The 24,797-nt window shown below is 47.5% G+C and overlaps 1 protein-coding gene across 3 annotated transcripts in view; it reads left to right on the top strand.

Moving 5' to 3' along the window:
• The first annotated feature begins 2,156 nt into the window (after window positions 1-2,156).
• The window catches only part of TMEM120B (transmembrane protein 120B), a 38,722-nt gene continuing 16,081 nt past the window's right edge, over window positions 2,157-24,797 (top strand). For 2 of the 3 annotated variants that reach the window (XM_046639963.1, XM_046639962.1), the window contains exons 1-5: window positions 2,157-2,367; window positions 18,098-18,216; window positions 19,969-20,085; window positions 23,854-23,913; window positions 24,565-24,660. In XM_046639963.1, coding sequence (XP_046495919.1) covers window positions 2,299-2,367; window positions 18,098-18,216; window positions 19,969-20,085; window positions 23,854-23,913; window positions 24,565-24,660 — 461 coding nt within the window. In that variant the 5' untranslated portion in view covers window positions 2,157-2,298. The remainder of the gene's footprint in view (window positions 2,368-18,097; window positions 18,217-19,968; window positions 20,086-23,853; window positions 23,914-24,564; window positions 24,661-24,797) is intronic. The other variant, XM_046639961.1, reaches the window with a different exon arrangement.

Below are 24,797 nucleotides of genomic sequence, written 5' to 3'. Positions count from 1 at the left end.
ACTTTCTTTAAGAGGTGTTCTTATGGATTGAATTGTGTCTGCCAAAAAGCTATGTTCAAGTCCTAACCCCCAGAGATGAGAATCATGATTCAAAGTTGGTTATTTTATTTTTATTTTTTTCTGCTTTTGTCCCCCAAATCCCCTCAGTACATAATTGTACATTTTAGTTGTGGGTCCCTCTAGTTGTGGCATGTGGGATGCTGCCTCAACGTGGCCTGACAAGCAGTGCCATGTCTGTGCCCAGGATCCAAACCAGTGAAACCCTGGGCCACCAAAGCAGAGCGCTCGAACTTAACCACTCGACCCCCAAAAGTCAGTTATTAATTAGCTGACAATCTTGACTAAGTCACCCTCTTCCTCAGCCCTCAATCAGGAACTGCAAATATTTCTGTGTGCTTATGTGCATATCCCCCAAGCAGAGTGTGCAAACTTAACCACTCAGCCATGGGCCGGCCCCCAATGTGCATTCTTTTTCTTTTTCTCTTTTTTTTGGTGAGGAAGATTGGCCCTGAGCTAACATCTGTGCCAATCTTCCTATATTTTTTTGTATGTGGGATGCCTCCACAGCATAGCTTCATGAGCTGTGTGTAGGTCTGTGCCCGGGATCCAAACCCCTGAACCCTGGGCCGCCAAAGCAGAGAACATGCACTTAACCACTACACCACCAGGCCAGTCTCTAATGTTCATTCTTTCAATAAATATTTACTGAGGGCCTACTGTGTGCCAAGCTCTGGGGATCCAGTGATGACCAAGACAGAGATAAGATCCCTGAGATCTCATGGAGATTATATACCATGGAGGGAAACACACAACTAACATGGAGACAAACACTTTCATACAATGGTAACTTGAACAAAGGAAACAAAACAGGTGATATATAAGTGACTGGGCGGAGACGTGAACCTCTGGGGGTTCAGGAAAAATCTGTTTTTGGAAGTGTTATAATAGGTGAAATTGTGTCCCCCAGAAAGATATGTTGAAGTTCTAATACCCACTACCTCAGAATGTGACCCTATTTGGAAATAAGGTGTTTGCAGATGTAATTAGTTAAGTCGAGATGAGGTGACGCTGCAGTGGGGTGAGCCCTTAAGAGGAGAGGACACACAGAGACAAGCGCACAGGAAGAAGACCACATACAGAGGCTGAAATTGGAGGATGAGGCTGCAAGCCCAGGAATGCCGAGCACCGACGGCCACCACCATAAGCTGTGAAGAAGGAAGGCAATAGTCTACGCAGACTCTCAGAGGGAGCATGGCCTTGCTGGCACCTTGATTTCACACTTCTAGCCTCCGGAACTGTGAGAGAATACATTGCCATTGTTTAAGCCCCCCACTTTGTGGTACTTAACCCAGTTTGTGGTCAGCGCAGCCCTAGGAAACGAATCCAGGTGTCATTTGAACTAAGGCTTGAATGGTGAGAAAAGGCAACCACATGAAGATTCAGAGGGAAGAATGTTCCATGCAAGAGCAGGAAGAGAAAATACAGTGGCTGGGGAGCACCGATCCAGGGAGGTGAGATAGGAGAGGTGACTGGAAAGCTAGGCAGGAACAGATCTTGTAGGACCCTACAGGGGAGGGGAGGGAAATTGGATTCAACTAGCTTTGAGGCGTTTGTGTCATTTGAGCGACAGAAACAGCTGTCAAGAGAGTCACCCAGAGTCTTAGAGGGCAGGAGTCTAGGATCTATTAGTTGCAGTAAATAATAAGGACAATGTGAGATGACAGGGCCCTGTCTGCGCTTCCCCGCCCTGCCCGGCGACCTTGCTGGATGGTCAATGTCAGTTCTAGCATTTCAGGCCCTTGGATTTGGCTCAGGTCAGGCAATGCCAAGAGTGGGGTGAGCTTTCACCTCCCCGACATCTCCTTTCTCCCTCCAGACCCGAGACACCCCAAATAAACACAATCTAAGTAAAATAATCTCTGCAAATACACCTCGCGAACAAGCTCTCCAGGCCCAACCGGGAGAGAGAGACTCTGGAGGCGCAGAGACACCCTTAAGGAAGCAGCAACAGACACTGCCAGGACCTGCAAAGCTACAGCAGTCCCCTGGCCCGACCGCGGCGCGGGGGCGGAGCCGGGGGAGGTGCGTGCGCATGCGCGGGGCCGGCCTCCCGGCCAGCGGGTGGAGCGGGCGCCGGGGCAGGGGCGGGGGCGGTGACGTCAGGTGCGCGCGTGGCTCCGGCTGCGCAGGAACAGCTGGTCCCTCGGAAGGCGGTCGGGGCGCGCGCCGGAGCGGGGTGCTTGTGGCGGGTCGCGCCACGCTGCGGGAGCAGCCGCCGTCGCCTCGGCCCGCTGCACCATGTCCGGCCAGCTGGAGCGCTGCGAGCGCGAGTGGCACGAGCTGGAGGGAGAATTTCAGGAACTGCAGGTAGGGCCGGGCCACCTGGTCCCGCAACTCTGCTACCTGCGGCGCAGTGCCTTCCCCTTCCTGCTCTCCCAGCCCGGATGGTGGGGGCCATCATGGCCCAGGGCCTGTCCCTGGCTAGGCCCTGGGGGCTGGGGGTCCGTGTGGGTCAGCCCCCTCCCATCTCCCAGCATTTCAGTTCTTCATCCACTTGGGGCGCCCGGCGAAAACCCCCTATTCTCCCGCCCGCGCACTGGCTCTTTGCTCCGCGCCCCTCCTTCGCTGCAGAAAGTTGCTCTGTGGCCTCAGGGGAAGTTCCAGGCGTGCCCGTGTAGGGGAGGCCTGAGGGGGCAGGTGTGTACTGGGACTCCAAGAGAGCAGCCCAGCCCCCACCTTCGCAGGAGTCTCCCCTGACCCCGGTCCCGCCCACCGGCTTTTGGCGGCTCTCCTTGCGCTCTTCTCTGGCGGGGTAGCCCTCTCCTCTGCAGCTCCATTCTGGAAGATGTGCTTGGGAACCGTTCACCTCGAACCCCTAGGCTTTGCTTAGGGATCAGGGAGCCCTGTTCTCCGTCTTTGGGGCTCTGGGGTCTGTGCCTGCCTCTCCGGCGCTGCTGCAGGCTGAGTTTGGCGTTGTGGATGGCATCTATCAGTTCTGACAGCTGGCTTGCCTCTGTCAGCGCTAGAAGCTACTCCCAGCTCTTCACCCTTCTGGCCCAGAGCCTCACACGGAGTGGCGTGAGGGCAGGTGTAAGACAGACCCCTTGAGAGAATGGCATTGCCGCGGGAGTTCCTGGCAGGAGGAGTTGTTTCTGATGGGATGCTCACAGAGGCCTCCGCCACCTACTCTGGTGACTAGAGACGCCTCAGGAAACCTTGGGGTTGGCCAAGAGGGACCCTTGGATCATTTTTGGTGACGGGGCTGTTCCCTCTCCAGCCACCAGATTCCAGAGTTCGCCTCTGTTTGCCTGAAATCACATCGCACGCCTGCACCTCCTTCCTGTCCTCAGCCGGAGCAGTGACATTTTTCCTGTCCGTGTGGCTCTCGTCTGCAGTTAGCTGGCCTCTAACAGTGTCCAGAGGAGGGGAGAGGAGATTGCCAAGGGTGTCTGTAATGGGTCTTTCTAGACGTGAGGCAGCAGGTCCTGATCCATAGAGAGAGAAGGGCTGGGGAACCTGAGCAGGAAGGAGGCGTGAGCAGCGGGTCAGGTATCTAGAGGAGGGTGTGCCCTTCTTGGCCTGTCCAGCATGTGTGGGTTGGTGGCCTCTGTTTCAGATCTACGGCTTCACTCCCACACAGTTCCCAGGGGACTCTTCTGCCTCAGCAGCTTCTTAACCCTTTTTCCTACTGGGCTATCAAGCTATGTCCTGCTGCTGAGCCACGGAGGGAGTATTAGGGTGAAGAGTGAGAGAAGAGTTTTGCCATGTGGAGCTTTTGTTGTTAATTCCTTTCCCTTGCCCTGGTTTAGACTAGTAGGAGGAGCAGGAATCTTAACACTTCAGAGCTATGCAATTAATGCAATTAACAACAGTTAGATAGCTAGTCTTGGCAGGCAGAGGTTGCAAAGGAGATCTTTGATTTGTTGTTGTGTTCTTACTTGGTGGCTCTGGGGCTCAGGTGTGAGAGACAGAGAGGAGTTGGGACTTAATCCTGGATTTTGTCCCCTGTTGCACAGCAAGTGTTGTAGAAGGACTGACAGGGTAGAAACTGATGTCCTCTGCTCAGTTCTTCAGCAGTGGGGGAACTGGAATGGATTGGGTCTTACTTTGGGGGAAAGGGACCCTTCTGGCCTCAGGCTTTGTTGGGCAGCTTCTGGGTCAGAGGCCAGTGATGGATGGAAGGCCATGGAGTCCTCTTGGGGTCAAGGTCATAGACTGGAGAAAAATTCACAGTCTTCAGTTCATAGATGAGGAAATGGAAGCTTGGGCATGCTAATTGAGTGAACTGAGCTCACACAGCTCTTTAGAGTAAAGTTAAGGCTAGAACTTAGTTCTCTAATCTTTAGTTCAGGTGTCTACCATTGTGTTGGGGGCCCCCTCTCTGTCTTCACACCCCTGACCCCCCATAATAAATGAGAGCTCTGCACTCCTGAGGTGAACTCTGGAAATATGCATATAATAAGTGGGGTGTACATTGTCATTGTGCATGTGTTGGACGGACTTTCAGATATGAGACATTTGTTGGGGAACACGGAGGTCACAACAGGTAAGCAGGTGGGTGGCTTGGAACTAGAAAGGTTAACAATAGGAATGATTTTTCTCCCACCAGAAAATCTCAGTCTATCTTAATTTTCCTGTGTCTGCCTTAGAATCTAGGATTTGTGGGTTTCAAATTTGTATCTCTCTGATTCTCTTTCTTGGGGTAATATATAATCTCTGTGTTTTACCTCTCCTTCCATTTTTCAAATGAAGGGAAGAAAGAAGAAACCCAATTCTCAGACCCTAGAAGATTTGAAAGGTCTTTGGAATTCCTCCCCACCTCCAAAAAGTTATAGTCTCTGGGACTTTCTAGAGAAAAGGATCTGTTTTTTTTTGACTGTGATTTGCACCTGCCAGGGCCGTACTGGGCTCAGGGGCAAGGTCCAGGGGCAAGGTCCAGTCGCTATAGGACCTTGTTTTTGGCTGGCTGAGGTTTCCATCTTGCTGGTGAATTGAGTGTCAGTCTGAAACCAGTGTATGTTTGGCCCTGTGGCCTGTAGTGTGATCACAGAAGGTCACTTACGGTTATGGTGGCGGACAGCTGAGTGTTTCCTGCCTTGCGTGACTGGAAACCTGACGTTGTCCCTCCTCACTCAGGAAGGAGGTGGTCGTAAGTGGCCTTTCCGTAAACCTGATCTCAGCAGTGCTGGGGCCTGGTAGGCCATTGTAAAGATTTAGCCCTTTACTGCCGATGAAACTGGCATCTCTCCGGTTGTTGTATATAGAATAGAATTGGGGAGCAGACAGGAAAGAGGACTATATTGTTATTTCATTAAAACCTTATAAAATAGACCCTTTTATTCCCAATTTACAGGGGAAAAAAATCAATTCCCCAAAGCAACAGGGCTTGTAAGTGCTTGGAGTCAGGATTTGAACCCACGCTGTCGAACAGAACAGTGGTTAAAAGCACAGACTCAGGGGCTGACCTGGTGGTGCAGCGGTTAAGTGCGTATGCTCCGCTTCAGCAGCCCGGGGTTCACTGGTTCAGATCCCGGGTGTGGCACCCGGGGACATGGCACCGCTTATCAAGCCATGCTGTGGTAGGCGTCCCACATGTAAAGTAGAGGAAGATGGGCACGGATGTCAGCTCAGGGCCAGTCTTCCTCAGCAAAAAGAGGAGGATTGGCAGCAGGTGTTAGCTCAGGGCTAATCTTCCTAAAAAAAAAAAAAAAAAGCACAGACTCAGTCTGTGCCCTGGGGTCCTCTTTTGTGGGCTTTTGTGTCTCTTCCATCTTGCGTTGCCTTATGGGCCTTTTTCTTTAGAAGCGAGTTCTGTGGAAGGAACTCTGGGGAGGGATGTGGGATTCCTGGGTACAGGCCTGATCTCTGCCATTGTCTAGTATCAGACCTTGAGCAAGCCTCCTCTCTGAGCTTAAGTTTCTTCATCTACAAAACAAAGGCTGATACTAACAACAACAACAACAAGAGCTAACTGATACTTGGAATGTCCCATTTAATCTAAATGACAACCATGCTTCATGGATGAAAAGACTGAAGCCCAGAGATGTCAAGTAACTTGAACGTCATGGAGCCAGAATTTGAACCCAGGCCTGCTGTATAGGTCAGATACTTTTTGGGTTCCTAACACAGTGGACTCAAACTTTTCAACTTGCAAGTTCTCATTTCTTTTGTATGGTGCTTTAACACAGTGCATTAGTCAGAATTCTTAGTTGCAAGTGACAAAAACCCCATTTGACTGGCTTTGAGCCAAAAAAGGGTTTATTGGCTCATGTATTGCAAAGTCCAGAGACAAATGGCTTCAGGCAAGGCTGGATCCAGGGGCTCCAGTGATGTCTCTGTGTATCTCTCTGTCTCCTCTATGTCATTTCATTCTCAGACACTCTCTCCCGTGTTGTGGCCAAGAGGACCACTGGCACTCCCAGGCTGATGTCTACTAGCTTAGCAAACCTGGCAGAAACAGATCATCTTTTTCCCTGTAATTCTAGCAGGAGTCCCAGGGCTGACTCTATTGGCCTGTCTTGGGTCATGTGATTATCCCTTACTTAACCAGTTACTATGGCACTGATTGGCTGGGCCTTGGTACGTGTCTACCCACGGATCCCAGGACAGGGATCAGTGCCACTCAAACCACATGAAATTAGAGTTGGGGAGGGGCTGTCCCATGAAAGAAAACCAAAATACCAATAGTGAAGAAACAGAGAGGGGTGCTAGACAGACATCTTTTGGGGGATAATAGAAACAGTTTATATCTGTAATTCTCAAACTGTGTCAAGGCACTCCCAGGGAGCTGCAGCAAGCTCACGGGAGCACAATGCTATAATTTAAATTTTCAGGGGAAGCACAGTGACGTCTGTCACACGTCGCTTAGACTGCTAGCTTGAGGCAGTTAGTTCACAGTTGCACGTTAGGTCATGCCACCTTCTTTTCGATGATGTCATTTCTTTCGAAGATGAGTTTTCAGTGGTCTCTGATGAAAATCAAGTACTAGATGAAAATCAATATAGAACAAGAAATGAGAAGGGCAGTGTCCAGTCTGATTCCAAGGTTTGAGAATTTGTGCAGAGCCCAGCGGACGCACATCCCATTAGTAAATAATTCTGGTTATGTCAGAATGAAATAATAATATTTTTGTTGATTTCTGTGTACTCATTTTTCCAGAGGCTCCTAAGTTGTTAGGACGTAAACACTTTTCAAATATTTGACCTAAGGACTCCGGGCAAAGCTTACTGAGATGCTAAGGGCATGGGGAACTGGCAGAGTTTGGGAATTTGTTTTCTGTCCTGATTGTGGCGGTGGTTGCACAACTGTATATATTTGCCAAAATTCATTGAATTATATACCTGAAAATTGGTGAATTGATATGAAAATTATACCTCGATAAAACTGATTTAAAGAGACCAGTACATGACCTGTTACATGTATGTCATCTCCCCGCCCTTTTACAGCTGAGGAAACTGAGGTACAAAGAGATTATGTAACTCAGCTAAGAAGTAGCAGACTCTGGATGTGCAGTCAGACATTGTAACTCTGGAGCCTAATCCCGTAACCATGGTGTTCTCCTGCCTCCTCAGTGCCTGACATACATGCTGATACCCCTGTTTCTTCCTTTAACAGACATCACTAATCGCTCCCAGCGCATGATTGAGTATCGCCCAATATAGAATTGAGACAGTTTAGGTGAAGTCAGCTTGCCATCCTTGGTAGTGGTTCCATGGTGATGAGTCTTCATTAAGTATACTCAACATCCAGAAATCTTTATTTGAAGTTGATTCCTTGGAAAGAGAACTATGTAAATGGAATCTCTTGAAAACTTACCACCAGAGAGAAGCACAGCTGTAAGGCACCACGTTTTGGTGGTGGCCATGGCTCTGTTGCAATCTACTGGGTTGTCCGTCAACTTGCCGTGCTCCTGGGCCAGAGCCCTGTCTGAAAATGCCGTGAGATTCCATTTCTGGCAATTCTTGGAATAAACGTTGCCTCAGGCATTGTGACTCCTCAGTTCTGGATCTCATGACGCAGCCGGGTTGTGTTAGGGAGGCATCTCCGGATGTTTCGCGGCCGTGCTGGGACCTGGAGTCATGAGCCTCATCTTCCCACTGGGGCAGAGCTTTGGGCCTCAGAGGACAGGGGAGGCGGCAGATCTCAAAATCCTCCAACGGAAACTTGCTTGTTTGTGTCTTCTATACGTGGCCTGAAAGGGTGATGATCAGATGTGTAGGAAAGCAGCTATGGGCATCTTAGTTCACAGAGCTGATGTTAGTACTTCTATTTTTTTTTTTTTTTTTTGAGCAAGTTTAGCCCTGAGCTAACATCCACTGCCAATCCTCCTCTTTTTGCTGAGGAAGACTGGCCCTGAGCTAACATCCATGCCCATCTTCCTCTGCTTTATATGTGGGACGCCTACCACAGCATGGCTTGACAAGCGGCGCATAGATCCGCACCTGGGATCCGAACTGGCAAACCCTGGGCCACCGAAGCTGAGTGTGCGAACTTAACCGCTGTGCCACTGGGCCGGCCCCAGTGCTTCTATATATATATATTTTTTTTTTTTTTTTTTGAGGAAGGTTAGCCCTGAGCTAACATCTGCTGCCAATCCTCTTGTTGTTGAGGAAGACTGGCCCTGAGCTAACATCCTTGCCCATCTTCCTCTACTTTTTATATGTGGGACGCCTGCCACAGCATGGCATGCCAAGTGGTGCCACGTCTACACCCGGGATCCAAACCGGGGAACCCTGGGCCGCCAAAGTGGAACGTGTGAACTTAACTGCTGTGCCACTGGGCTGGCCCCCTATTTTTTTTTTTAATTCATTCTACATTTTTATAAGGAATATGTATCCACATAGTTAAACATTCAAATAGGAGATACATACAAGAATTCTCTTAACACTTGTTTATAACAGGTAAAAACTGGAAACCTAAATGTCCGTTAGAATGGATAATTCCCCTCAACACCCACGGAGCGGGACATCAAGAGGAGAGTAAATAAACTAGAGCTGCATGTATCAACATGGATAAATCTTTTAAACGGAAAGGCAACATTGAATGAAAAGTTGCAGAGGGGTATTTACAGTGTGACATTTATATTAAAGTTAAAAACGTTCAAAACAACACTATGTATTGCTTCCTGAGACATATCTGTGGAGTACAAATATAAAGACTTGCAAGGGAGTGGTGTGGGCCACATTGAGTCTCGTGGAGATTCGAACGGGGGCCCGGCAAGAGGCAATGACTCCCGCAAGGGTCGCACTGAAGAGTTTAAGGGAGGGGCTGTAGCAGTTTCGGGGGAGGCCTCTGGACCTGGGGCCAGTCCTAACCCTAAAGGGGCAGAGGGAGGCAGGCAGTCACTAGAGCTTGGCCGAAGCTTGTTGCTGGGGAAGGGGAGCTGCCACCGGCGCTGGCCCTGTCCTGGTTGAAGGCTGCAGCAAAGCAGGGAGGAGGCAGGAGCAGCAAACACCCCCACCTCTCTCTCCTCCTCCCTCCCGTCTTCTGTCCGTGCAGCCTATTAGCTAAACCCCAGTAGGAGGCAGAGCAAGGGAGCCCAGGAGACGCGGTCTGTAGGGGTCAGCCTGCCAGGGCACAGAGAAAGACAGAGTTGATCTGGGCTGGGCATGGGGGCAGAAATAACCAGCAAAAGGATCCCCCTCTTTGGGGGCAGAGGATGGGAATACCGCCTAGAAAGAGTACATAGGGGCTTTCAACCCTGTGGACACTATTATTTCTTAAACTGAGGGTGAGAATATGAATGTGAATGTTATGTTTATTTTCTATTATATGATTTTTCATCTCTTTTTCTATGCCTGAAATATTTCATAATAAAATGATCAGGAGATCAAAAAATAATCGAGCAGTACTAAAAGGGTTATATATAAGAAAGAGGCTCACTGTCAGTCATTTCCATGATTATGACCGCGCAAATGTCATTTACTGCAGAATCAAGTAGTGTACTATGCTTGTTTTTTCTCTTGGAGATTTTGATTACATTTATAGAGTTAACATTTGATTCTTTACTGGCAATGTTTGCCTTATAATTAGCCTCTTTTCCCCTCTAAAGCTCTGTCTTTAGATATTCTGTTAACTGTGTTTTTTTTCTTTGCTTGGTCTTGAACTAGACAGTCGCGGGGTTGGGTGTGCTTTGTGCTCCCGGATGGAGTCCTTTCTTCCACAGCTGCCCCTGTGCTTTGGTGCCCCCAGCACTCTGGGCTATTTTTAGAGGTAGCAACTTGGTGTGGAGTCCATCACGTTTGATAAGCTGGTATTCCCTGCGCTGTGTGCAGAGCGCCCACTCCCAGTTTTTGGTACGTGTCCTCATGTTTCAATCCACTGCTGCCAAGTTTAGAAATAAAAATAGTGGTTTGGCAGTTTGGCATTTTCTTTAAAAGTTAAACATACATTTACCGTACAACTGGGCATTTCCATTCCCAGGTATCTACCCAAGAGAAATGAAAATATGTGTCTACAGAAAGACTTGTACATGGATTTTCATGGTAGCCAAACAGTAGAAACAACTCAAGTGTCCAACAACTGGTGAATGGGTAAACAATATGTGGTATATTTATAGCAAGTTTTTATTGCTGAATGGCAATAAAAAAATACTAATACATGCTACAGTGTAAATAAACCTCAAAAACATTATGCTAAGTGAAAGAAGCCAGACACAAAAACCGCATATTATGTGATTCCATTTATATGAAATATCCAGAAAAGACAAATCTATAGGGACAGAAGGTGGATTAGTGGTTACCAGGAGCTGTAGGGGGAGAGAGTGGGGAGTGAGTGCATCGACCCCGGGGATCCTATTGAGTGATAGAATGTTCTAAAACTGGATGTGGTAATAGTTGCACAACTTGGTAAATATATAAAAATCACAGAATTTTGCACTTAAAATGAGTGCATTTTATAGGATGTAAATTGTTACCTCAATGAAATGGTTAAAAAATAATGGTTAAGATTCTTAGTTTGGTAGAAAAACACCCAACGTGGTGGTTCAGAGAGCTACATTTTTGGGTGACTGTTTAGTTACTGGCTCGATGAAGGGTTCTTTCAACCAGGCTCCAAGTCTTTGCTTTGGCATTTTTAAGATGACAGTGCCTTGGGCAAGAGCTTGGTAATAATGAGTCCAAGATTTGTGGCTTCTCTTCTTACCTGGTGTGGTTAACTTTGTCCAGTAGGAAAGCTCTGTTCTTTGGCATATTAATCTAGATTCTGACACTTGCCTCTGAAGTGGAGACACTCAACCCAAACGGGCAAAGCCAAACATAAGATGGAATTTCTTTGGTCATGTAATTGGGAAGTCAAAAGTGTACCGCTTCAGGTATAAGCTGATCCAGGGGCTCAAATGAAATCATCATGGCTCAGCCTTCGTCTCTCTCTCTGCCCTGATTTCCTCTTAGTTGCGTTCATTCTCAGGCAAGACAGCCCCATTAGCTCTGGGCTCACATCCTGCTACCTTCAAAACTAGTGGAAAAAGAGTTTCTCTTTTTTGGCAGTTCTGATAAAAGCCCCATAACTGAGCTTCATTGGTTCTGAATACCAGTTCCTGAATCAACTGGCTGGGTCAGGAGGCTGATGTTCTGATTGGCCAGGCCTGGGTCATGTGCCCTGGAACCCAGGGTAGGGTCAACCCCACTCCTACCTAGATCTCGTGGACTGAGTGTGGGGGAGGGATGGGTCTCCAAAGAAACTATGGGGACATTAACCAGAAAGGGAATAGCTGCCTAGTTGGCAAAAACAACAGAAGGCGTCCATCTGGTGAGTAGTTCCATTCAAGGCCACAGGGACAGGGTTGATTGGATAAAAGGCAGGATTGGATTGCCTCAGTGTGGCCCATCTGCTCCTGGAAAAAGCATCTCAAAGCACAGGTCCATTTGAGGGTCTGCTGAAGACACCGTCTTGTGCAGAGGGTAGCCAGAGGCTCCGAGGGAAGACAGGAGTTGTATCGCCTCCGCCTGCCAGAACCACCCCATCGACAGTGCATCAAGAGATAGCTGTTATAAAATGGTGCAGCTGCTGTGGAAAATGGTATGGCAATTCCTCAAAAAAATTAAACATAGAATTACTGTATGATTCAGCAATCTCACTTCTGGGTATATGCCCAAAATAATTGAAAGCAGAGACTCGGACAGATATTTGTACACCCGTGTTCATAGCAACATAATTCACAACAGCCAAAAGATGGAAGCAACCCAAGTGTCTGTCCACAGACCAATGGATAAACCAAATATGGTATATATGGACAGTGGAATATTATTCAGCCCTAAAAGGGAAGGAAATTCTGATACATGCTACAACATGGGTGAGTCTTGAAGACATTATGCTATGTGATAAATAAGCCAGTCACAAAAAGGCAAATACTGTATGATTCCACTTATATGAGGTCCCTAGAGTGGTCAGATTCATAGAAACAGAAAGTCGAATGGTGGTTGCCAGGGCCTGGGTGGGAGAGGAAATGGGGTCATAGTTTGATAGGTCTAGGCTGTCAGTGTGGGATGATGCAAAAGCTCTGGAGATGGATGATGGTGATGGTTGCACAACAACGTGAACGTATTTAATGCCAATGAATTGTATGCTTAAAAATGGTTAAGATGGTAAATTTTGTGTGTATTTTATTACAAATAGAAAAATAAAAATTTAAAGGATTAAAAAAGTAAATTTTTATATGTATTTTATCCTAATTAAAATATATAGAGAGAGATGGGTGTCTGGAAAAAAGTAAGTATCCAAGAAATGAATTGGTAACCTTCTCTGTGTCTTGTGGGACTGGCATGGGGGGAAACAGCAGAGCCTGAGCATGGGTGAGGAATGCTCTGGGGGTGGAGAGCGTGTCACAGTAAGGGCCTTATTTCTGACTCCTCTCACCCTGCGTCGTCCTCCTCTTGGCTGGCAAGTCCTGAGTCTGGAGCCGAGGACAGGAGTGGTCTCTAGTATCGGGTCTACCCTGGGAAGTGGCTTTGGCCGATGGCAGAGAGAGAGAGAATTGCAGGGGAGCAGGAATGACTCACTCCATATACTGGGGGACAAAATTATGGGAAGGCCCAAGGACTTCCCATCCCTACGCATCAGCCTTAGGATTGAACAGAAAATATCACCAGTGGAGTATTAGAAAAGTGCCCGTAAAAAAGTAAATGTTGATAGCATTGAGTATTGGTGAGGTGTGGACAACTGTCGTATGCTGTGGCTGGGAGTGTAAATTGGTACAGCCATTCTGTGGGCAGTTTCCCAAGATCTATTAAAACTAAAAACAAGCCTGTACCCCCTGACCTAGCAATTCCACTTCTTTTCCCCAGAAAAATAATTGCATCTGTGCCCAGGGAGGCAGTGCAAGGATATTATTCAATGTTGCATTGTTGATTATAGTCAGAGACTGGAAACAACCTAAATATCCAGCAATAGGGAAATGGCTAAATAAAATGTACTATATCCATAGCTGTATATCCATGGATATATTCATATGTCCATGAAATACTGCACTGCACTGAAAAGAATGAAGTACATCTATATATTCTTAGGTATATCTTTAAGACATATTGTTGAGTGAGAAAAGAATGTTGTGGAATCATATGTATACTCTGATGCTGTTAATATATTTTTAAAAATTAAAAGTATGTGCTTTAGGGTATAAGCTATGCTGTTATAATAAAAAGATCCCCAAATAAAAAGGCTTGAATGAAGTAGCTTCTTTCTTTCTCACATAACAGTCTGGAGGGGGGTGTGGTCCAGGGTGAGTGGTGTTCCAGTCATCTGTTGCTGCATAAAACAACAATAATTTCATTTTGCTCATGGATTCTGTGAGTCAGCAGTTTACACAGGGCATGGTCTGGATGGCTTGACTGTGCTCTGGTGTCAGAGGCCTTAACTGGGAAGACTTGAATGGCTGGGAGTAACTCACATGCCCGGGGGCTGGATTCATCTGGAAGCTTCTTTACCCCTCTGGTGCCTGAGCTGGAATTACAAGAAGGTTTGTCTTAGTTGGGACTGTTGATCAGGGTGCCTACATGTGACTTCTCTGTGTGGTTAGGGTTTCCACACAGCACAGTGGCCTCAGGGTAGTTGAACTTTTTGTTCCAAGAGCGAGTGTTCCCGCAAGTAAGGCGGAAGGTACATGGCATTCCACACCTTTTTCTCAGAATTGTATAGTGTCACTTCTGCCGTATTTTATTGGTCAGAACTGCCTATATTTAAGGGGAGGGACCAGAGACCCCCATGTCTCTATGTGAGAAGTAATAAAGGATGGACGATCATGTTTTAAAACCGTCACAGGTGAGAAGCTCTTTCACATGAGGTCACTCAAGATCCAGATTGGTGTGACTGGAGAAGGAACTGTGGGCTTTTCCATTTGCATCATGTAGCTTCCGTCACTGGTTTCGAGGTAACTGGACCCATCGTTGCCATATCCCAGCCTGGGAAAGAGAGAGTGGAGGGCAAGCAGTTCCTTATAAAAATGTGGTTCAGAACTTACACACATCACTTCTGCTTGCATTTGGTTGGCTAACTCATAGTCATCTCATTATACCTAGCTGCAAGGGAGGCTGAGAAACTGGGCAGCCATATGCCCACCTACAATTCAGTGAGGTCCTATTGCTAAAATGAAGCAAAGGAAAATAAGTATTAGGGACAATTAGTTTTTGCAACAGTATGTATTTTTCATGTATGTATTTGTATATATTTATGTGTGTATATATAGAAATAGGTATATGTAGAATAGAGATATATGGTCACATGTAGCTTAATGATGGGGATACATTCTGGGAAATGCGTCATTAGGTGATTTCATTGCTGTACAAACATCATAGAGTGTGCTTACACAAACCTAGATGATACAGCCTGCTGCACACCTAGGCTATATTGTACTAACCTTTGGGACCACAGTTGTGTATGTGGTTCGTCACTGATGTGTCATCATGTGGCTCATGACTATAGAGAGATACGTAGGATACAATCTGGAAGAATACCCAGGAAAAGGTCTAGAAGAAGCTAGTAACAGTGGTTACTTCTAGGGTAAGGGAGAAGACAGGATAAGGGTGTATTCAAAACTGACTCTAGCCTAGCTGTAGTGTTTTAATTTTTAACGAGGATAATGTCTTCACATTTTACTTCTGAAATTAAATATTAATACACACTGAAGAGGGCCTGGTGAGCCTTTGACTGCTGATCCTGCGGTCTTGGTCCTGTCTCTCTGTGGTGGGACCGAACATCCAAGAGCGTCAGGAGGCGACATGGCCCTTTGCCCTCTAGAAGCCTCAGCTGGCGTTGCCTGGCCTCTCAGTCCAAAGACCCCACCTTCTTGATGGCTGTGTAATCTAGTCGGGGTCTCTGCCCCTGTCCTCCCCATCCAGTTCTGGAGGGTTTCCTTTATTACTGGCAGATATGGGTTGAACATAGAGGGCTGTTTTGGCATTGAAGAATTTGAAAGATTAAAACACAGCCTCTCTTTCACAGATTATTTATTAATTACAGACAGGAAGCCTCTCACTGGACAATGGAGAATGCGGGTGGACACCACCTTTTCTAAACAAAGTTAACGTCACTGCCACCGTGTCCTTCCTGATGGGAGTTACTGAGAAGGACACAGCGTTGCTTCAGTGGCATTTCTCCCCCAGTTGCATAACCAGAATCCAGTCGTGAAGAAATATCAGATAAACCCAGGTGGAGGGACATTTTCCAAAACAACTGGACTGAGCTCTTTAAACATGTCGATGTCGTGAAAGACAAAGAAAAGTTGAGCAGCTGTCCTAGACTAAAGGAGACTAAAGAGAGAGGAGCAGTAATATGGGCGGGACACTGAGTTGGGTCCAGGATCTGGGGGGAAATTCCCATAAAGGGACAGTCAGCAAAATTTGCATTTGGATGGTATTTGGGGTCAGAGTCTTATATTGTATCAAGGTTATATTTTCTGTATTTGATAATTGTCCTGTGGGTATATGAGAGAATGTCATTGTTCTTGGGAAACACACACTAAAATATTTAGGAGCAAAGAAGCATGTTGTCTGCAACTAACTCCCAAATGGTTTAGAACAGGAGGAGGCAAACTTTTTTGGCAAAAAGGCCAAGTAGTGAGGATTCTAGGCTTTGTGGGCCATATGGTCTCTGTCACAGCTACTCACTCTGTCTCGTGCCAGAGCAGCCTCAGATGATGTGTAAATGAATGGGCGTGGCTGTGCTCCAATAAGGTTTATTTATGGATACTGAAATTTCAATTTCATATATTTTTCACATCATGAAGTACTCTTCTTTTGACTTTTTTCAACTGTGCAAAAACCATTTCTAGCTTACTGCCCATACAAATCAGGTGGTCAGATCTGGCTTGTGGGCTGTAGTATAATGATGCCTGATGTAGAAAAAGAACACACACACGGGAGATAAAGCGAATATGGCATAATGCTAACAATTGGGAGATCTGGGTGAAGGGTATAGGGGAGTTCTTTGTACTCGTCTTACAAACCTTCTGCAAGTTTGAAATTATTTAAAAATAAAAAACTAAATAAAAAAGGGGCATGATTTTCCTCTCTGGGGGCCCAGGAAGGAGAGAGTGACGATAGTGTATGGATCCAGGGGACTGAGCCCTCTCATCTGGGGCCCAAGGGAGCCTTGCTCACAGTGTTCCTCACTGTTGCTTTTAATTGTTTTCTATTCACTTCTGTGCCTTCACTTCTTCCTTGTTTTCCTCCTAACCATCATACCTAGGGACCTCGCTTGGCAGGCATGAGAGTTTAGGCTCTGGCCTCACTGTTTTTGACCATCTTCTTTTTCTCTTCTTCTGCTAAACACGTTTCTCCACCAGCCAAGAAAACAGCCGTTTTCAGTACCCATACCCCATATTGTTTTCTCCAGATTGTGGGTATTTGTCTTACGTGATCAGAACCCTAGAGGGAAGGGCTTGTTCCCCTGCCTATGGCGTTATTTGGGGGAAGTGAGCTATGGCGGCATTGTTGAGAAGTTACTGTATTCCATTCTCCCAGCATTGGGGCGAGGTCTTTTGTAATCCCCCTGGCCTTGTGGCCCTGAATGATTAATTCCAGGAATGAGATAGTGCGTTCATTGAAGTAACTGTGTCTGGGGTAGGGAGGGTTGGCTTTAAGGGAAGAGGTATGTCCTTTTCTTAGTTGACTTAGCGAGAGTTCTCTTCATTGCCATGATTAGAAACCCAACTCAGACGGGCCTAAGTGAAAGGGGATTTATTAATTCATCTAGCCAAGAGTACTGGACAGCATTACATTCAGACTTGGTTGGCTCGAAGGGCTGAAAAGATACTATGAGAATTCTGTCTCCTACCGTATCTCAGTTCTGTTTTCCTGTTTGGCTTCATTCTTAGGCAGGTTCTTCCCACTCAGCACTGCCAGGGTACACCTTCTACCAGATTAGTAAACCCAGGAGAAAAAGGGCATTTTGAAACAGTATTTCCAGGGGACTTCCCAGGACTGACTCATTGTCCCGATTTGAGCCGTGTGTCTATGTCTGAACCAATCAATTGACAGATTGGAGGATACTGATTGGTCAGGTCTGGATCATGTGACCCTCTCTTGGCGCGTGGTCTCTCAGCTCTACTCAAACCATCTGGAGTAAGAACTGATGAGGTGGCCCCTCAGAGACATGTTTGGTTGTTGTTACCATCAGGAAGGGTGGAACCTGGGCAGGAAAAAAACAGCAGGTTCTTCGTTTTGTTTTTTTTTTTTAAGATTTTATTTTTCCTTTTTCTCCCCAAAGCCCCCCGGTACATAGTTGTATATTTTTAGTTGTGGTTCCTTCTAGTTGTGGCATGTGGGATGCCGTCTCAGCATGGCTTGATCAGCAGTGCCATGTCCGTGCCCAGGATCTGAACCGGCGAAACCCTGGGCTGCTGAAGTGGAGCATGCGAACTTAACCACTCGGCCACAGGGCCAGCCCCCAGCAGTTTCTTATTACACAAATTCTATGCCGTGCCGTGCTGCCTCCCCCAGTTCCAGTCCCAATTTTCTAAGCGACGTCTCTGATAGTTTTAGCTGTATTGTCTTAGCTGTCAAATTGTGACTTCTGTAGTCACGTCCCCTGACACAAGCAAGCGATGAAAAATGACCTGTTCACATTCTCCCTTACGCCCTGCCCGGACTCTTCCATCCCTCAGGAAACTCACAGGATCTATAAGCAGAAGCTGGAGGAGCTGACCGCGCTCCAGACTTTGTGTAGCAGCTCCATCAACAAGCAGAAGACGCGACTGAAGGACTTGAAGCACACACTTCAGAGGTAGGCGGGGCTGCATCTCCAAGGCTCCACTGGTTTTAAGGGTCAGAAACCCAACTCAAAACTGGCTTGAGCAGAGAATGGAAATTTTAATGGAAAAAGAAAGGAGTAGCTTCAGGTATCACTGGATCCAGGGGTCAGAGGGTGTTTTTAGGAATCTGTTTTCTTCCCTCTAAATTCTGCCTTCCTCTAGATTGGCTTCACTCTCAGGCTGATTGTCCACTCACGGTCACTGACATGGCCACCAGCAGTGCAAGGCTTCTGTCCTTCAGCCTTGCTTCCTGCTGGCTTGGCCACCCTGCAGAATGAGAACTTGTCTTCCAGCACAAGTTCTGGGTGTGATCCTCATTGGCTGGACTTGCTCATGTGCCCATCGGTGAACCAACCACTGAGACTCTAGTTAGGCAAGACTAGGTCATATTCTTAGTGTATGGACTTGGGGGATGGGACAGTCCTGATTGAACCATGGAGGCGGGAAGAGAATGAGAGGTGCTTCCCCAGAGGAAAGTTGTTGTAAGAAGGCCTGCAGGACAGGTAAACAGTATCCTTCTGATGGCTGTGGGAGCTTGTCCCACCAGGGTCTCTGCTGTAGGGGTAGGAAGTCGGGCATCCCTGGTGGGGATCCACTTGGCCTCATGACTTCGTTCCGTTCCTGAGGCCAGGATCACATGTTCACTTCCCGATCCTTATGTCTTCATGGTTTGGGAAGTGCGTTTATCCCCCATAGGTGAAGGAGTCCAGTGGATGCTGTGACTCTCTAGGCAGGCAGGGAAACTGAGGCTCTAGTGGCTTGTCTCAGATCACTCAGCTGGGCTTCCATTCCAGAGTGCGTGACTCCTGGTCAGTTCTTCCCTTCTCTCGTGGACAGGTTTTGGGAAGGTTACTGATATACCCCTAACCTTGGCTGACCATTTTGGAAATGGAAGCCCCTTAGTCATGGGGTAGAGTGTGGGTGGTTCCATGTAACGACATTGCCACTCTTGGAAAAGCACATCTTACTGATGGCAAGACTCAAGGGTCTTTTATCTGTCTAGGGTTTTTCATCGTTGGAACTGCTGATAATTCTTTGCTGCAGGGGTCTGCCTTATGCATTGTAGGGTGTTTAGCAGCATCCCTGGCCTCTACCCACTAGATTCCTGGGGAACCCTCCACCCCTGTCATGACAACCAAAATGTTCCCAGACATTGCCAAGTGTCCCCACTTGAGAACCACTGCATTAGAAGGTTGACCCATGAGGACCCCTACTCTTCTGAGAGTGTGTCTGCTGACTTGTTTTTCTACTTTTGAGACTTAAGTGAACCAAAGAATAACAATGAGAGCTGACCGGTTTGACTGCTGACACTTTCAAAGCGCCCTCCTGTCTGCCCTGTTAATAATCTTCAGGTTATTCCTTTAGAATAGTGAGAAGGATAGTATTGCTGGGAGATATCCACTGAGCTCGTTCTGTGTGTCAAATATCATTCTAGAGGCGTTACATTTACTCACTTAATCCTCACAACGGTGTTGTCAGTGAAGCGACCTGATGTTATCCCTGTTTTTCAGGGATGGAATGTAAGACAGAGAGGTTAAAGGACATTTGCAAGGTCACAAGGCTAGCAGGGAGCCAGCATCAAACCCAGAGAGCACAGAAGGAGAATTGAGGTTGCGAGAAGCATTGAGAGGGGAAGATGGGAGGGCAGTGCCCAGAGCTCCCAGATTCTCCGTCCAGCCTGAGTAATGCCCCTGCTTCTCCCACGTCCACACCTCTGACCACAGGTATAAGCACCATGCCAGTCGGGAGGAGGCCGAGCTCGTTCAGCAGATGGGCGCCAGCATCAAGGAGCGGCAGAACATCTTCTTCGACATGGAGGCCTACCTGCCCAAGAAGAATGGGTAGGAGCTGGGCGCCTGCCCCTCCCTGTTGGTCTGAGTCACTCCCACCTCCCTGCTGGGGCTTGAGCTTGAGGGGAGAGCGGGGAAGCAAGGGCAGGAAAGAGAAGGAAGCTTCCTTATCTGTCCCTCTGAACCCAGAAGGGGACCTCAGCCCCTGCTGCATGGTAGTGACATTCCCGGGAGGGCTTTTGCAAGCAACCAGGTGAAAGATCTGGTTTCCACCTGCCACATGCCTGGTGCCACTTGGGGTCAAGAGGAAAGGTGTTCTCTCCCAAGGGAGCAAACTATTTGTTGAGTGCTTGCTGTATCCTGGCATTGTGCTGGGAGCTTTCTTTTTTCTTTTTTTTTTTTTGAGGAAGATTAGCCCTGAGCTAACTTCTGCCAATCCTCCTCTTTTTTTCTGAGGAAGGCTGGCCCTGAGCTAACATTCGTGCCCATCCTCCTCCACCTTAGATGTGGGATGCCTACCACAGCATGGCTTGTCAAGCAGTGCCATGTCCGTACCTGGGATCTGAATTGGTGAACCCCGGGCCGCCAAAGCGAAACATGTGCATTTAACCGCTGCGCCACCGGGCCGGCCCTGTGCTGGGAGCTTTCTTGACGTCAGTCATTTTATCCTCAGCAACCTATGAGTTAGATCCAGGTACCCCCATTCTACAAGGTTCAGAGACATTAGAAAGTATCTTGTGCAGGCAGCTCAGTCCAGGTTTGGCCAAGCTAGGATGTGAACACTGGACATTCTGACTCCAGAGCCCATGTTCTTTCCATCTTCCCCCTTCAGAGAAGTCCCATCTCCTCCCCAAGAGACATCACTGCCACCCAGTTCCAGAGAGAGATCCAGTGTGGGATCGTGACCTGATGGGGGCTGCTGAGCACTTCACCTTGACCTTCTTGCCTGGCACTGAGCCAGAGCTTCCTACCAGGAGGCTCGATAGCCCTCTTACATTTTAAGCCATTCCTCTTGGCTGCTGCTTTTTTGCTGTGTTTGGTTAAAACTCCATGAGTTGGGTGGTGATGATTTTCTACAGAATGAAACAGCATGACCCTCTTTACAGTGTGGCTCGAATCCACTTTCCCAGCCCCGCCCTCCCCAGTCCTCTGTGCATCTTGCAGATGACAAAAAACTCAACTCCAAGTTGCTTAAGAAAAAATAGGGGATTTGTTGGCTCAGGTAATGCAAAAGTCTGGATGTAGCGGTAGGTATGGCTGGGTCCTGCTGCTCAAATGATACTGTTAGAATTTGTCTCTGGTTTAGCTTTCTTTTTACTCTTTTCCAGTGTGAGTTTTATTCTTAGGCAGGCTTTCTCTACAAGCGGGCCCCAGCAGCTCTGGGTTTGCATCCTATCTGCTTAGCAATTCTAGTAGAGAAAGCCTTTTTGTTCCTTAGTGGTTCTGGGAAAAGTCCTGGGACTGATTCTCATTGGCCTGGATTGTGTCACATGACCATTATTAACCCAGTCAGGAGAATGCACTGCTTTGATTGACTGAGCCTGGGTCATTTGCCTTCCCCTAGAGCTTAGGGGAAAAAGAGATCCTTTGAAGGGAAATGACACTGCCCTTTTAGGAAGTAGGGACTGTATGCCAGGCAGGAAACATAGGTGTCCTTTCCACACCTCTGCTCCAGTTACACCAGACTGGAAATGCCTCTAGAATCTCCTCACAGCCGCAAAGAAGGCTCTTCCATTCCCTTTTCTCCTCTCAAACTTCTGCTCATCCTTCAAAGCCTAGTTCACATGTCAGCACCTCGGTGAAGGTTTTCCAAACCCTCTCCCTCTGTGGAGTTAGCCCTGAGATCTCACAGCCCTTAATCTGCACCTTTATTAGCGTGTTAGAGCGCAGGCTGTTGTAACAGAAGCCCAACCGTACAGTGAGTGGCTCAAACAAGCGAGAGATTTCTCTCTCTCACACAGCACAGTCCAGGGGTGAGTGGGCCAAGAGTGGTGGGCTCACGAGGTCCTCTAGGGACTCAGGGTCCTTCCAGTTTAGTGCTTCACCACCCTTTGGGGAGTTGCCCTCATCGGCATGGCCAAGGCTGCCTCACACCATCACATTCTCAGGAAGGGGGGAAGAGTCAGGCAGCGGAGGCCAAGCAGATCCCTCTTTACAAAAAATTTTTACCATTTTCTGGTGAAGCCAACATATACATACCCTGTGACCCATAAATTCCACTGCTGGCTATCTACCCAACGGAAGTGAGTGCTTCTGTCCTCCAAAAGACATGGATAAGAATGTTCACAGCAAAGAAGCCAGACACAAAAGGCCACATATTGCATGAGTGTATTTATGTGAAATGTCTGGAATAGGCAAATCCATAGAGACAGGAAGTAGACTAGTGGTTGCCAGGCGGAGGGAGGATGGGGAGTGACTACTGATCGGTACAGGCTCTCCTTTTGTGGTGATAAAAATGTTCTGGAATTAGGTAATGGTGATGGTTGCACAACGTTGTGAATATACTAGAAACCATTAAATTGTACACTTTAAAAGGGTGATGTTAATGGTATGTGAATTATACCTCTGTTGAAAAAGAGGAATGTTAGGGGGCTGGCCCAGTGGAGTAGCGGTTACGTTCAGGCACTCTGCTTCCATGGCCTGGGGTTCATGGGTTTGGATCCCAGGCACGGACCTGCACAGCACTCATCAAGCCACGCTGTGGAGGTGTCCCACATGCAAAAAGAGGAGGATTGGCAACAGATATTAGCTCAGGGCCAATCTTCCTCACCAAAAAAAGAGAATGTTCACAGCAGCTTTATTCATAATAGCCAAAAACTGAAAACAAGCCCAAGCCCAATATTCATCAATAGTAGAATGAATAAATCAGTTGTAGTATATTCTCTCAATGGAATAATATATGCAACGAAAAGGCAGGAACTGCTGAAGCACAGACAACATGGGTGAATCTCACAGACACAATATTGAGGGAAAGAAGCCAGGCATAAAATATGACACACTGTGTCCATTATGTGAAGTTCAGAAGTAGGCAGAAGTAATCCATGGTGATAGAAAACATAACAGTGGCGACCCTTGGTGGGGGTACTGACTAGGAGGGGACACGAGGCAGCCTCCTGGGGCTGGAAGTGTTTTATTGTTTGATCTGAGTGTTGGCTACATGGATGTGTAAAGATGTAAAAATTCACCATGTTGTATACTTAAAGATCTGTGCACTTATGAACTTTATGCCTTAATTTTAAAAAGAGTTTGTTTTTCTTTTTTTGAGGAAGATTAGCCCTGAGCGAACATCTGCTGCCAATCCTTCACTTTTTTGCTGAGGAAGACTGGCCCTGAGCTACCATCCGTGCCCATCTTCCTCCACTTTATATGTGGGATGCCTTCCACAGCATGGCTTGCCAAGTGGTGCCGTGTCTGCACCTGGGATCCGAACTGGTGAACCCCGGGCCACCAAAGCAGAACATGCACACTTAACCACTGAGCCTCCAGGCCAGCCCCAGAAGAGCTCTTTTTAAATTGACATGGAGATTGAACACTTACCTTTGCCTCATTGGCTAGAACTTAGTCACATGCTTATGTTAGCTGCAAGGGAGGCTGGGAAGTTTGGTCTCTAAGCCAGCTAAAATGGGGGAAATGGGTTAGTCGTGACGTCCTCTAGTCATTATTCTCACTTGATGTGAGAATTTTACCGCTGAGCTTTAGCACCCTATTTTCTAATATCCGGTGCTGAGTGTGTGCTTATTAAGTTGGGATATTTTTTGTTGGGGCCCACTCTTGTGGCTGTTAAGGAACACGATGGCCCTCACAGTTCTTTCCTTCCAGGCTCTACTTAAATCTGGTCCTTGGCAATGTGAACGTGACCCTTCTCAGCAACCAGGCCAAGTAAGTATCCCAGACCCCACCTGGCTTTACGGAATCCGGGCATTTGGCTCTTTCAACTCAGGAGAGACAGGACAAGCTAGAATTTTTGCATATGTAAAAAGTCGTTAACAGTTGGGTCTCTGGCTCTTGGTCTTTCTGACACCCACCCCCTCAGTGGGTAGACCTCCTGAGAGAGGTTTCCTTCCTTCATTTACAGAGTCAGTATGCTGGGTGGACAGGATTGCCAATTTCTCATGAGAAGTGGCCCCTGCTCCATTCCACGCCTTGTCGCACACATTTCTCCTTGGAAGCAGGCAGTCCTGTCCACCCGAAATCTGACGCTTTCAGGGGAAGTGGGGCTGTGGCATTTCTGCTGCAGTAGCTGGTTGCGGGAGGAGACACTATCTCTGCCCCCTGCCCATCCCATCACAGGCCGGGAGCCCTAAACTGGGAGTCCATGGCAATGTTTACACACTGACCTTCTTTCCCTAATTGATCATCACCATTAATTCAAGGCCAGGTCTCTCCTTTAGTGGGATCGGCAGGTCCTTGTGGGGTGTGGGTGGTGGTAGGTCAAGGATCTGATGGGGCTGAGGGTCCTGCCCCCAGATGGGATATAGTTATGTTACTATAACTATAGTAATAGTTATGGGGGGGTGTCTGTCACTACAGATTTGCCTACAAGGACGAATATGAGAAGTTCAAGCTCTACCTGACCATCATCCTGCTCCTGGGGGCTGTGATGTGTCGATTTGTTCTTCACTACAGGTAACGGGGGCTGTGATGGTGTGTGTGGGCGTGCAGGGGGGAGGGGGCCACGAGGGAGTATCCAGGATCTCTCCTATGTCTGGATCATTTGGTATGACAAGGTGTAGGTAGAGAAGGGCCATTTCTCATGAGAAATA

Source organism: Equus quagga, chromosome 15, assembly GCF_021613505.1.
Source record: "Equus quagga isolate Etosha38 chromosome 15, UCLA_HA_Equagga_1.0, whole genome shotgun sequence".
NCBI lineage: Eukaryota > Metazoa > Chordata > Mammalia > Perissodactyla > Equidae > Equus > Equus quagga.
The sequence above is the reverse complement of the archived record's forward strand: the minus strand, read 5'-3'. Positions and strand labels throughout refer to the sequence as shown.